The sequence below is a fragment of the Prionailurus bengalensis genome, chromosome E1, assembly GCF_016509475.1.
Source record: "Prionailurus bengalensis isolate Pbe53 chromosome E1, Fcat_Pben_1.1_paternal_pri, whole genome shotgun sequence".
Classification (NCBI taxonomy): domain Eukaryota; kingdom Metazoa; phylum Chordata; class Mammalia; order Carnivora; family Felidae; genus Prionailurus; species Prionailurus bengalensis.
The window spans coordinates 11,388,597-11,402,299 of NC_057347.1; the positions used below are offsets into that span (position 1 = coordinate 11,388,597).

The 13,703-nt window shown below is 50.0% G+C and overlaps 1 protein-coding gene across 7 annotated transcripts in view; it reads left to right on the forward strand.

The window, feature by feature from the left end:
• TOM1L2 (target of myb1 like 2 membrane trafficking protein) overlaps window positions 1-13,703 on the forward strand; it is a 121,591-nt gene that overhangs the window by 49,878 nt on the left and 58,010 nt on the right. For all 7 annotated transcript variants that reach the window (XM_043583312.1, XM_043583314.1, XM_043583315.1 and 4 more), the window contains exon 2: window positions 10,972-11,056. In XM_043583312.1, coding sequence (XP_043439247.1) covers window positions 10,972-11,056 — 85 coding nt within the window. The remainder of the gene's footprint in view (window positions 1-10,971; window positions 11,057-13,703) is intronic.

Genomic DNA, 13,703 nt, shown 5'->3' on the forward strand with positions numbered 1-13,703 from the left:
TTTTCCTCCCTCCCGCACACTCCTGTTGGAACACTCCCACATTCAGTACTGGCTGCTTATTTGCAAGTCTCCTGCCTGGTGACCTCCTTAAGGGCCGGGGCTCCGTCTTGCTTATTTTTCTGTCCCACTCCAGCACAGTGCCTGGCGGGGGGAGGCCTCTCAGTTAAAGTTTTTGAATTAAACTGAGAAGCCTTAGGGTGGCCTTGCATGTTCCCGCTCCCCGAGGGCGGGCATTCAGTCTCCTCGAGGACGTAGGCCTCCATAATCAGGAGTCGCTGAGCTCGGGCAGCGCACAGGGAGTGAAATTTTGCAGGCGCGCCCGTCTGCTCTCAGGGTGCACGGCCCCTTGAGAGGCACTCTGGGGAAGAAGGAATCAGCAGCATATCTGCTCTGCTTTAAGGCAGCTCTAACCTTAGCACCAGCTCCTCAGGGACCTTTTATCGTCCACTGGCCCACCTGCCTGGCTGTTATGAGAGCAAACTGCTGGGCTGGCTGGGCTGGGCCCAGCCCACTACCACACCCTCCTCCTGGCCCCGGGCCTGGCCCTGGCCCTGGCCCCTGCAGAGACCTCTCCTCCCCCCAGTTGCCCACTGCCACCCCAGCCCTCAATCCGTGTCTTCCCCCAGCTCCTCTCTCGCACACTCGTTTACTCCACACATAAAATATTCCAGTAAGTACAAAGAAGAGAACACATCAAACCAGTGGCTCTGCTTCTAGAGAACACACCCCGAATGCATTTTAAAATCTGTGGATCCCTCTCAAGGGAATTCCAGTTAAAAAAGAACTTGGATCAGCAGCCCCGGGCCTGTGTGGCTAACAAGCTTCTATTTTCTCTGTTGTTTGGCTGGCCTGAAGGACTCCTTTGTTTGGGGAGTGGGAGCATGTGGTGTCCTAATTAGGCCAGGGCGTGGAATTGTGGCTCAGACAGAGCTGCCCTTTGGAATTGAGCTCTCCAGACAGGAGAAGAAGTTCGGGATGTTGTGGGTCTGTCCATCTTTAAAGAAAACAGATGAAAAAGAAGGGAAAACTTAAACGCAGTGTGGTATTCTGGATTGGATTGTGGACAGAAAGGGGCATGAGTGGAAAACTGGAGAAATCCAAGTCTGGTCTGGAATTTCGTTAATAGTACTGTGCCAGTGGTAATTTGTAGTTTTGATAAATGGACAGTGGTTATGTAAGAGGTTAATATTCGCAGAAACCAAGAGAAGGGCATATAGGGACTGTTTGTATAATCTCTGCAACTTTTCAGGAAAGATAAGATTATTCCCATGTTAAAAGTTTATTTAAAAATTTAAAAAAGAAGGGAAAAAACGGATCCAGCAGCTAATTGGACTTGACCTTTCTTTTATCAGCACTCTGTTTTACATTTCAGACCCCAGGAGTCTTTTAAGCCCTCATCTGTGTGGTCAGGAGGGTTCCTGCATCCAGGAACTCCTGAGGCCACAGGCTTTTCTTTGCCCCACCGTCCTCTGTTTGGGGATGAGTCCAAGTCCAAGGTGCGGTCTACCAGGAAGACCTGGGTCATGACAGTGCTGCTACCTGCCAGCTATGCACTGTTGGACTAGTCACCAATCTGGGCTTGATGATACTCTTCACCTGTTAGAATGGGGCTACCCTGCCCGGAGGGGGAGGGGAGGGTTAAATAAGGTAACACAAGTGAAGAACCTGGCCCAAATAGAATGTTGTGCCTGGTAGACTTTGGATTTCTTTCTTTTTTCTTTTCTTTTCTTTCTTCCTTTTTTTTTTTTTTTTTTTGGTGATAGAAATGAGAGCTTGGTTTCCTTGAAGACTTGAGAACAGTATTTCAGTGCTAGCTTTGAGGGCAAGAAGCTGTCATTGGGAACCTAGCAGCAACATTGTACCCCCCCCCCCATATCTCCCTCCCCATGCCCCATTTCTAGAAGTCCAGGAAATGTGATACCTGTTTTGAGTAACTCATGGGGAATCTTCTTATTGGATGGCCTCTCACACCTCTTGGAGTTTTAACATTTGGATTCCTCAGGCAATTGTGCCGTGGCTATTTCTTTACCTTGCTGATGGGCCATGCTGTTTGGGGGCTTCCTTCTGGAACAGGAGCCCCTTGTGGCTTCTGGGCATGGAGCTCTCCTGGCTCAGAAGCTCAGAAAACAGGAAGGCTGGAGATCCTTGTATGATCCTAGGGCACTGAATCTGCTGGGCACAGCCTGTGGATAGCTATTTACCTGTAGGTGGCAGTGGTGACACAGGAATGCTGAAGGAAGGGGCGCCCAGGGGAATGTTAGCAGAATCCCTTTCACAGAAGCTGCAGTAATAATGAAAGCTGGGGCGCCTGGGTGGCTCAGTCAGTTGAGTGTCTGACTTCGGCTCCGGTCATGATCTCGCGGTTCATTAGTTTGAGCCCCACATCAGGCACACTGCTATCAGTTCAGAGCCCGCTTCACATCCTCTGTCTCCCTCTCTCTCTCTCTCTGCCCCGCCCTGTGCTCACTCTCTCTCTCTCTTTTTCTGTCTCTCAAAAATAAAGATTTTAAAAAATAATAAAAGCAATAGCCATTATCACGGCTTGTGGAGGAATGAAAGTCTGTATCCTAGGCTCTGTCCAGTGCTTTGTATGTGTTGTTTAGTCTCATAACAACTGTTGTGAGAAGTGCTGTTACTGGTATAGCACTTTATCGAAGACAGAAAGGCTTGGACAGGTCAAATTACTGCCCTGGGGTCACACAGTAAGTGGCAGAACTAGGATTCACCAAAGTCTGAGTTCAAGCCCCCTGTTCACTCTCCACTCTCCACTATCACGGCCCATTTCTCCTGATTCAGAGTCCAAAGGGAGAACACAGAAACAGCTGGGAACCTAGTTCCACTTTTGCCAGACTGCCCAGGGCCTATCACCCAGGGGCCTTGGAAGGGCTTACAGTGATCATCTGACTTCTGAAAGGCCCTCATCAGCATAAGGTTGGGCTTTCCTGAGGAACTGAAGATACCCTGCCTTCATGCAGCTTCAGGTTTAGATATGGAGCCAAGAATATATTTATGGCTCATCAAGCCAGTGAGATTGGAAGAAACTCACAATGCTAGCATTAGAATGGTTTTGAAAGCTCATCCTTGCATAGACTATGCCTTCAAGTGCTGGGAAGCTCCTCTCAGGGCATCACTTGGGGATGGTATGAAAGGCTCTGGAAAGGTTATGGGATTGGAGCGAGTTAGCTGGTGTGAAGGCTTTACAACCAGGGAAGTCTAAGGTGATTTCTTCAGGGCTGGAGGCAGATACAAGGCCCCTTGGATTGCACAGTCCTCTGGATTCTGGTGTACTTCTTGCTTTTACACCTTCCCCGGCCCCGCCCAGCAGATAACCTACTTTTCCGTGCAGTGAGTACTCAGATGGGTCTTCTCTTCAGCTTTGTTTGTTCTTACAGCATATGATCAGGTTTTGTAAAAGTGTGTGTTAGCCCAAGAATGCCCATTTTCACCAGCTTCTCTTCACCAAGGTACTGGAAGTGCTAGCGAGAGCAGTTAGGGAGGAAAAAGAAATAAAAAGCTTCCAAATGGGAAAGGAAGTAAAATTATCTTTGTTTGCAGATGACATGACCTTGTATGTAGAAAAAAAATCCTAAAGACTTCATGGGGAAAAAACACAACAAAAAACAACTAATAAACAGATTCAGCCAAATGGAAGGGTACAAAATCAACACTCAAGAATCAGCTGTTTCTATACAGTGAACAATCTAAAAAGGAAATTCAGAAAATCCATTTATAATAACATCAACAAGAATAAAATCCTTAGGAATTATCAAAGAGGCAAAGTCTTATACACAAAAACTACAGAACATTGTTAAGAGAAATTAAAGAAAACATAAATACATAGAAAGACATCCCATATTCATGGATAGAAGAGTTAATATTTTTAAGATGATAATTCTACCTAAAATGAGCTACAGATTCAATATGGCCCCAATCAAATTCCACCAACATTTTTTGCAGGAATAGAAAAATCCATCCTAAAATTCTTATGGAATCTCAAGGGATTCCAAATAATTAAAACAACCTTGAAAAGGAAAGGCATTTGGAGGACTCAATTCCAAAACTCACTGTCGTCAAAACAGTGAACAATGTGGTACTGGCATAAGGACAGACCTAGACCAATGGAATAGAATAGAGAGCCCAGAAATTAACGCTCTCACATGGTCAATTGATTTTTGACGAGGGTGCCAAGACCTTTCAGTAGAGAAAGGACAGTCTTTTCAACAGATGGTGCTGGGAAAACTGGATATCCACTGACACAAGACTGAAGTTGGACCTTTACCTTATTCCATAGGAAAATTCAAATATGTCAAAGACATAAGCATAGAGGTAAAACTATAAAAGTCTTAGAAGAAAACACAGGGAAATAGCTTCATGACATTGGATTTAGCAGTGATTTCTTGGCTATCACACCAAAAGCATAGGCAACAAAAGAAAAAAGTAGGTGAATTGGACTTAATCAAAATTAGGAACTTTGGGGCATCAAAGGACATTTTCAAGAGAGTGAAAAGACAGCCTGTAATGCCTTGGTGGCTCTATTGGTTAATCCAGTTTTGGCTCAGGTCATGATCTCACAGTCCTTGAGTTCGAGCCCCGCATCAGGCTCTTGTGCTGACAGTTCAGAGCCTAGAGCCTGCTTCAGATTGTATCTCCCTCTCTCTTTGCCCCTCCCCAACTTGTGCTCTATTTCTCTCTCAAAAATAAATAAATGTTAAAAAAAAAAAAAGCAAAGAAAAGACAGCCTATAGAATGGAAGACAATATTTGAAAAAATATACATCTGATAAAGGATTAATATCCAGAATATGTAAAGAGCTTATGCAACTCACCAAGATGACATGACCTTATGTGTAGAAAACCCTGTAGATTTCGTGAAGAAAGAAAGAAAAAAAACCTCTCAGAACCCATAAACAGATTTAGCAAAACTGCCTAACTCAAAAATTGGCTCAAATAGACATTCATCCAAAGAAGGTATACAAATGGCCGATTAACATGTGAAAAGGTGCTTAACATCACTAAGTCACTAGAAAGTGCAAATCAGAACCATGATAAGACATAAAATAACAGGTGTTGGCGAGGACGTGGAGAAGTTGGAACCCTTGTCCGTTGCTGGTGGGAATGTAAAATGATGCAGCCTCTGTGGAACACAATTTGGCAGTTCTTAAAACATTAAGCATAGAATTACCATATGATCTGTAATTCCACTTCCGGGTATATACCCCAAAGAATAGAAAGAAGGGACTCAAACAGCTGTCTGCACACCCATGTTCTTAGCAGCATTCACAGTAGCCAAAAGGTGGGAGCAACCCATGTGTCCATCCACAGGCAAAGAGATACCCAAAGTGGGGTATATTCATGCAACAGAATATTACTCAGCCTTAAAAAGGAATGAAATTCTGATAACCTGCTACAATGCAGAATAGCCTTGAGAACATTATGCCAAGTGAAATAAGCCAGACACAAAAAGAGAAACAGTGGATGCTTCCACTTCTCCGAGGTTCCTAGAGTCCTCACATTCCCGGAGAGAGAAAGCAGAATGATGCTTGCCAGGGGCTGTGGGGAGGGGAGTGAGCAGACAGTGTTGAATGGAGACAGTTTCAGTTTGGGAAGATGAGGTTCTGTGGGTGGACCGTGGTGGTGATGGTTGCACAGCAGTGGGAAATGTACTTCGTGCCGCTGATCTGCACACTTTCAAAAGGCTAAAACGGTGAATTTGATGTTCTGTGTATTTTACCACAATAAAAAGAAAACCCCACTATTACCAAAAAAGAAGAAAAAGGACACATCAGCCAACATACTGTCAGAATGGGGTGAGCGGCGAGGAGCGTGAGGGTCAGAGATCACGCCGGGCTGTTGGCTTACTTGTCAGGAAAGCTAACGCCCAGAGAAGAAACGGGAGTAAGTAGTCCCGGGAGCTCAGCATCCACAGAGGCCGAGCCAGGATCACTTGACTCCTTGTCCTCCTGTGGGCCAGGAGCTTCGTGAGGGCGGACTCTAGGCTGTCTTGCCTTCCTCTGTGTCCCCAGTGTCCAGCATTGGTAGCTGTATAGGACATTTGTGGCGGCTGGATGACTTTGTTGGCTCTCCTTCCTCTGAGTTGGTGTTCTCAGCCCTGGCTGTATGATGAGCCACCCGGTGGGGAGCTGTTAAAACATGTCAGTACCTGGCTTTGTGCCCGAAAGGTTCGGATCTGAAGGTGTGGACTGGGACCACGGCAGGAATATTTGTAAAAAGCTTCTGGGTAATTCTAACCTGCAGCCACGTTTGGGAAGCACTGTCCTACCTCCTGCCCTCCTTGGAGCTCTCTCGCTGGGGTGTGTGAGAGAGAGGCGTGGTCGCTTCCTCCAGGCAGTCACAAGGTCACTGGCTGGTTCTTTCTGGTTTATCTTGTCAACGTTTGTGTTCTGCTTAAAGAAGCTGCTGTTGTCTGTCACAGTGTATGCGCAGGGTGCCAATAATTTCCTCCCGGCTCCTTGGCACCAGGGCACAGGTATCAAAGCCACTCAGAGGGCTGTGGTTGTCCTCTTACAGCTCAGACTGGACTGTACCTTAACCGACTGCCTGTCTGACTCTCCAGAGGCCTCTCCCGTTATACTGACCTCTGAAGGTAGGGTCTTCGTCATCTGCAAGTGCAGTGCATGGCACGACTTGGGCTCTGCCGATCTGGAGCGAAGGGCACGGGCACCGTGGGGTTTTATTTTGCCTTAAAGTTACAGAGAAAGCTGCCTCACAATAGTCTACAGGCTGACCAGACATACTTTGTACACCTTCTTCTTGTCCTGTTACCTTCCTTTAGAGGGGTGCGAGAGGAGCAGGGACAGCTGTCATAGAAAAGGACATCCTATAAAATAGGGATGAGTATTTGGAATTCATTCTCTTGTCTCTCTGGTGGATGGGGAGCAGCTGCAATTAACATTCACAAAGCATGTTAGGAATTTGAAGCAATAGACAATAATGGCTCTGTGTAGAATGTCAGGATTGATTTTTCTTTCCACCCGACTGGTATATGCCAACCTGCCTCACTAGCATGTAGTAATCGAGAAGGTTCATCTCCTATTATTGGTGCATATTATCAGAGGAGCTTCCTGCCCACCCCAGCCCCCTTTTCTTCTTCCTCAATACCTGGCATGAAAGAACCCTGAATGATGTTCCTTTGTGCCAGTGCCTCTGGGCTGCGACCCACACTCTTGATTGTTGGGGAGGTAGATAATTTGGCTATTTTTTCTCCATTCTCACCAAAAGGATGTTGCTGAATGCAAAATGCTAAAGCCAGCCCTCTTTTGCCTTCTGGTGCTAGCTGCTCTGAAGTCACTATATTTAACATCAAAGTGTAGACAGCAGCAGCCAAGAAACCAAGCCACTGGATTGTGAGGCTCCTCCCAGCAGGACCGCCTGGGATTTCAGACTGTGGGGGTGGGGGTGGGGGTGGGGGGACAGAAATACCAAGCCTGAGAGAACACGATTATTGCCGTCAGGGTCTAGGCTTCAGGGCATCCTGGCTCCCAGCTTCCACCTGGCTGGAGGCAGCCTTTTGTGAATGGAGAAAATGCTTTGTCAATAGCTTTAGGATAATATACTGTCTTGCACTGAAGGTTTAATGGGAGCTGTGTTTGCTTCAGCCCAGCTCTGCCCATCCCAGCTCTGCCCTGGCCTTCCCAGCTCTGCCCTGGCCTTCCCAGCCCGGCCTTGGCCTTCCCAGCCCTGCCCTGGCCTCCCAGCCCTGCCCTGCCCAGTCCTGTCCTACCCTGCCCAGCTCTGCCCTGCCCGATCCAGTCCTGCCCAGTCCTGTTCAGCCCTGCGCAGCCCTGCTCAACCCTGCCTTGCCCAGCCCAGCTCTATCCTGCCCTGCCCTGCCCTGCCCTGCCCTGCTGAGCCCAGCCCTGGTCTGCTCTGCCCTGCTCTGCCCTGCTGAGCCCAGCCCTGGTCTGCCCTGCCCTGCTCTGCCCTGCTGAGCCCAGCCCTGGTCTGCCCTGCCCTGCTCAGCCCAGCCCAGCCCTGCTCAGCCCTGCCTTGCCCAGCCCAGCCCAGCCCTACTCTGCCCTGCCCAGCCCTGCCCTGCCCTGCTTTGCTCAGCCCAGCCCTGCCCTTCCTGCTCAGCCTTGCCCTGCCTAGACCTGCCCTACCTAGCCCTGCTCTGCCCTGCCCAGCCCCAGCGCAGCCCTTCCCTGCCTGGTCTTGCCCAGTTCAGCCCCTGGCCATTAGCATATCACCAGAGAGCTCTGAAAGGTCAGCTTTTGCAGCCAGGGTCACTGGTGTTTTGATCTTTATCCGTCCCCAGGGCTGGCTGATGGGAATGACTTGCCCCATCGCTCCCTGGAGCGTTGTGTTTCTGCTGTTGCACCAGGATTTATCTTAGGTTTTGACGATTTACGTGACAAAAGAAATGAGATTGAATTTTGCTTCCTCTGGCCCGGGGACAGGACTGAGTGAGGGAGCACGCTTTGAGTGGCTGCAGTTCCAGGGGCAATCAGATACAACTTTGTTCCCATTGCTGGGAATTCTTTTATGAGCAGAGAAAAATAAGAACTGATTTGAGCTCCTTTGTCAGCCCTACTTCCCTCATCTGTTTCAGCAGAGCCAAATACCCACGGTTGTATTTATGTGGCATTTCCAGCAAAATGAAAAGAAAGCAGCATTCTTTTTGGGTTGGTTCTTTATAATCAAAACGAGTATATATCTTTTAGCTTGGAAACTCAGAATCCCAGTAATTGAATAGAATGCGCTACCCGGAGGATAAGTTATCATGCCTTTGAACCCCTTCCCGGTATTATTAGAGGAAGGGAGCGGGTGAATATAAGGTTAATGGATTCTGCTGCTAAACCGAACTTGGAAATGAGGTTTCATTGATTTAATATTTCCTCTATTAAGCCTCCCAAGACAGTGTCCCTATGGCCCTACCAAAGTGCAGTCACAGACTTTCTTCCTCATGAGCGTCTGTGCCGCAGCCGGTGCTGTGACAGGGACGGATGACCAGCTCGGAGTGGCCGTTTGGCCAGCTGGCCTCTCCCCTGGCCGGCTGAGAAGGGTTGAAAGCCCGGGCCTGCGGGCAGAGTGGCTTTTTTGGGATTGGTCTCCTCTTGAGCATGTGCTCTGCACTCATGGCCACAGACGCTCCCCTGTTGTGTGAGACCTTGGGGGGAGTCACATCGTCTGGGAGTGGACACCTTGAAGGGGAGGGCCGTTCAGAGACAGCTGAGCGTGGCAGGGAGAGCAGAGGGCCAGAGGCGCGAATCATTTCACTCACACAGTTACCGGCTCCAGGACCTGGCTGTGGCCTTCCGCCTCCGGCTGATGCCCAGTGCCAAGGGGACACGCTGCTGGGTGATTCCCAGATGCTGCCTCATGCCTGTCCCCTCTGGCTTCCTGTAGCCTCTGTACTTAGTCTTTTTCTCTAGGCTAAGCTGACCGGTGCTTCGGGCCATTCTTCCTGGGGGCCTGCCCCTACCCTTCCCACGGTGGCTGTTGTCTGTCCCCACCCTCACCCTCCAGGTAGCTCTCTGGCTGCTCTTTTCCACATGCAGGCGGTGGACAGGGCAGGGGAGCAGCGTCTCGGGGACCTGTCTGCCTCCAGTGAGTCTCCGACACGGGTTCTCACCCCTGCCTCTCCCTCTCCACACACACTTTTTTTCTTATAGGCACACACCAGATACTCCCTCTGTCCCTGCCAGCCTGGCACCATCGTGGACTTTGGTTAAGGGTTCCTCAGATCTCGGAGCCTTCCCAGCACCCTGCCCAGTCCGCTGCAGGCCCAGCATTCGCCTGAGACACAGAGCCGCCTCATTTATGGGCGCGCCTGCTTGTTTCAGCGGGTCTTTGGGTGTTAAGTTTGATGAATAAAGAGGGTGGAAAAGTTGGGGATGTGTCATTTTTGGCAAAAATTAAAACAATGGGGCATTTACATGCAGACTGAAGCTGTTGCACAAATGTCTCGAGCAGTAGCTACATTTTTGGAGTATATTGTCACTGCTCATAAGTACAGCCTTTGTTTGGATGTGTGAGTTCTAGTATGTTATGTAAAAACAAGTGTCACTTCCCCAGAGCTGCATCCAGTAAAACAAGGACAATTTCAGCATGTACAGAGGTCGTTTGTTTTCTTACCTATCCGTGGAAGTGTGGGTTGTTATGAAGAAAATGGTGGTGATGTTATCCCTCTCATGAACTATACAGGTAGGATGGGGCACGTTTAGAATTTGTCTAAGCTACGACCCCAGATCCAAAGTCCAGCTTTCCTAGGGGCACCTGGGTGGCTCAGTAGGTTGAGCGCTGGACTCTTGGTTTCTGCTCAGGTCACGATCTTGTGTTTTCATGGATTCGAGCTCCGCATCGGGCTCTGCACTGGCAGCACAGAGCCTGCTTGGGATTCTCTCTCTCTCTCTCTCTCTCTCTCTTCCCCCCCCTTCCTCTCTCTGCCCCTCCCCCACTTCTGCTGTCTCTCTCAAAATAAATAAACTTAAAAAAAAAAAAAAGTCCAGCTTTACTAGCAGGTGGGGCAGGATCATGCAACTTTGTACGCTTTGGAGACAAGCAACCTGAGATTGGATGCCGGTACCCCCAGTCCCAATGATGAGATCCCAGACAAGTACCCAGCCTTTCTGAGACTGTTTCCTTCCTTTTCAACGCGGGAGGGAATAATACCTACCTTAGGGGGGTTGTGAGTGTTTTCATTTAATTTTTGAAACTTTTAATTGTGTCGAAATACACGTAACGTGAAGATTACCATCTTAACCATTTTTTCAAGTGTTCCCTGCGTTCACATTGTCACGCAGCCAATCTCCAGAACTTTCCATCTTGCAACACTCAGGGCCAGATCTCTCTCTGGATGCTCCCTTGTGAAAATAGCACCCTTAGAACTGCTCTGTCGGCCCAGCCCGTGTGCTTGGGAGGGGGGTGTGGTGGTTCTGGCCCCTTCGTGTTTCCTGCCAGGGCCCCCTGATTCTGGGAAAAATGTAAATCCGTTTTCTCTCTGACTTTACAGAAAAGGCAACAGATGGCTCCCTGCAAAGCGAAGACTGGACGTTGAACATGGAGATCTGCGACATTATCAATGAGACGGAGGAAGGGTATGTGTCCCTCCCCCACCCCCACCTCATGTGAAACTTGTCCTGGGGGGTCACTCAAAGCCTGTCAGGGCTTAAGGGCGGCAGTGTTGTACTTTTTGTTTTGCTTTTCATCTGTTTGCTTTGGCATTTAATAAACTGACACTCTGTCTTTCCTCCTGCCTCCACCACCCCCCACCAGCCCACCCCCCATCAGCAGCGCTTGCCTTAGAGCAGTGACGACCTCTTTTACTAACCTGCTTTGACTCACAAGTGAAACTGAAGTTGCTTGGGTACTTGGTCCCCCATGGTTGTCACCTCCTCTGGTCCCTCCTCCCTGGCTCTGCCTCCCCTTCCCCCAAAGTGAGGCTGTCTCTGCCCTGCTTTGCCGGGCTGGACCCGCAAGAGGGAGAGGGCCCACAGTGTCCACAGAGGGAGGCAGGGAGCAGAAGTCCGCGTGAGGCACAGAATGTCTCTTGCCCCACAGGCCACCCCCTCACATTCCTATGCTGCCAGGTCGGTCCTTCTGGCTGTTTATGTCCTCTTCTAGCTGCATTCCAGCTGCATTCTGTTTACGCTTCTTCCCGATTTGTCTGTGTTTGGCCCTCTGTCCACACCGTAAACGATGGTATTTGCCGTAGCCACGCCCTCTCCAGCCCTCCCTAGAGTGATGAGGAGGACAGTCCGGACTCCGGCTTACATCTTGGCTCTGGCCCTTGCGGCCTTGCCCTGTGTAAACCGGGTCTGAACAGATACTTGCTGAGTGACAGCCTCGTGCTGGGCCCCAGGGTGAGTGCCCAGGGCACAGCAGGGAGCAGGACAGACGCCCTTGAAGCCATTACGTGTTCACATTACATGGTCAGTTGGTGACAAGATTGGAGAGAAACGAAGCTGGGAGTTTTAGCCATTTTAAGTGGAAAAATCAAGGAGAGCCTCACTTGAGAAGGTGACATTGAAGAAAGACTTGAAGGAGATGAGGGGGTGAGGTGTGAGGATGGTGAGGATGACACCAGGGAAGAACCTTCCAGACGGAGGGGACAGCAAGCATGGCAGTCCCAGGACAAAGGGCAGGTAGTAATGTTGGAGGAATCACAAGAGGTCCCTGGGGCCAGAGCGGAGAGAGCGAGGAGGGGTGAGGTCAGACTTGTCCCCATCCAAATAGCGTGGGCACCACGGGGCTCTGGCCTTGACGTGGAGGGAGGGGATTTGAGCAGAGAGGGGCATGGTCTAATGTTCGTTTTAAGGAGATCACTCTGGCTACCATGTTCAGAATGGTCTGGTCGAGCGTGGGAAGGACAGAGGGCAGAAAACGGGAAGCCAGTTAGAATAATACAATAACCCTGGTGTGGGGTGATGGTGACTTTGATCCACAAGACCTTAGAGGAGGGAGAGAGAAATGGTCAGATTCAGAACATATTTAGCAAGTGGAGCCAGTGGAGTTTGTGAGGTGGATGGGGGCATGAGAGAAGAGCCAAGAAAACTCCACTGTTTTGGTTTTTATTAATGTTTTATTTATTTTTGAGAGACAGAGCGACAGAGGATCCTAAGCGGGCTCCACGCTGACCGCGGGGAGTCCGATGCAGTGCAGGGCTCGAACTCATGAACCATGAGATCGCGACCTGAGCCAGAGTCGGATGCTTAACTGACTAATTCACCCAGGCGCCCCCTCTCCAGTGTTTGGAACTGAGCTGCCATAAGGAGGGAGCAGGCAGAGGGGCAGAGATCAGAAGGTCGGCTAAAATCCCACAGATCTGAGCTGCCCGCTGGGTGCAGTGCTGCTGGGTCCTTGGCACAGAGGGGTATGGAGCTCCAGCGGCCTGCGCTGGAGGTGTGAGTTCGGTGCTGGGGTCTTCCGTGAACGATGGCATATTGCTGTTCCTAAGTGGCGATGGTCAGTTTGGTGCCTGGCACACAGCCGAGTCACGGAGAGTTGTTGGGGACTGTGCATTTCTGATACTGGAGCTACTGTGCTCCTTTCTTCCTGTTGTCTCCCACTCACGGCCTCCTTTGTCTGGTTGTCCAGCCACATTCATTGACCCCACAGGGGGAGGTACAGCCATTGCCAGGATGTCGAGATGAGTGTCCCTCACCGGGTGAGGGGCTCACCCGGTGGGGCCGGGCAGGCTGTGACCGAGGTGTGTGCCCTTTGCAGCAGACACAGAGGGGCAGGCTCCGGGCTGGACCTCAGTGGGGCAGGGAAAGCAGTGTGGCGTGTAGATCAGAGTGGCATGAAAGGGCAGTGTGCTGGGGACACGAGCGATCTGGACGAGCAGGGAAATAGTGGGGAGGGGGTGCCCCTTGGGGAGGGAGGGCTTGGCATGGCGCTTCAGGTCGGTCGGGTTGTAAAGAGCCGTATTCCTGTGTCATCCGTGGAGTCAGGCTGTAGCCTCCGGGTGCTCTACCTTTTCCCCTTTCCCTCTCGTCCCCTGACTGTCTTTTAGAAGACAAGGCTTCGCTCACAGTAAAAGTCCTGTGAGCTTTTCCCAAAGCTGAACTCTGCGTGACAACCCCGTCCCTCTGCCACTCCGTTTGGGGCCCTCTCCCCTTGTCCTCATCCTTTAACCCCACTGATCTTTTCAATTCCTTAAACTTCCCACTTGCAGTTCTCCACAAATGGGGGCATATATGAATATCTGTTAGAGTGGAGCTTCCTCCTTCCCAGGTCTAAGAG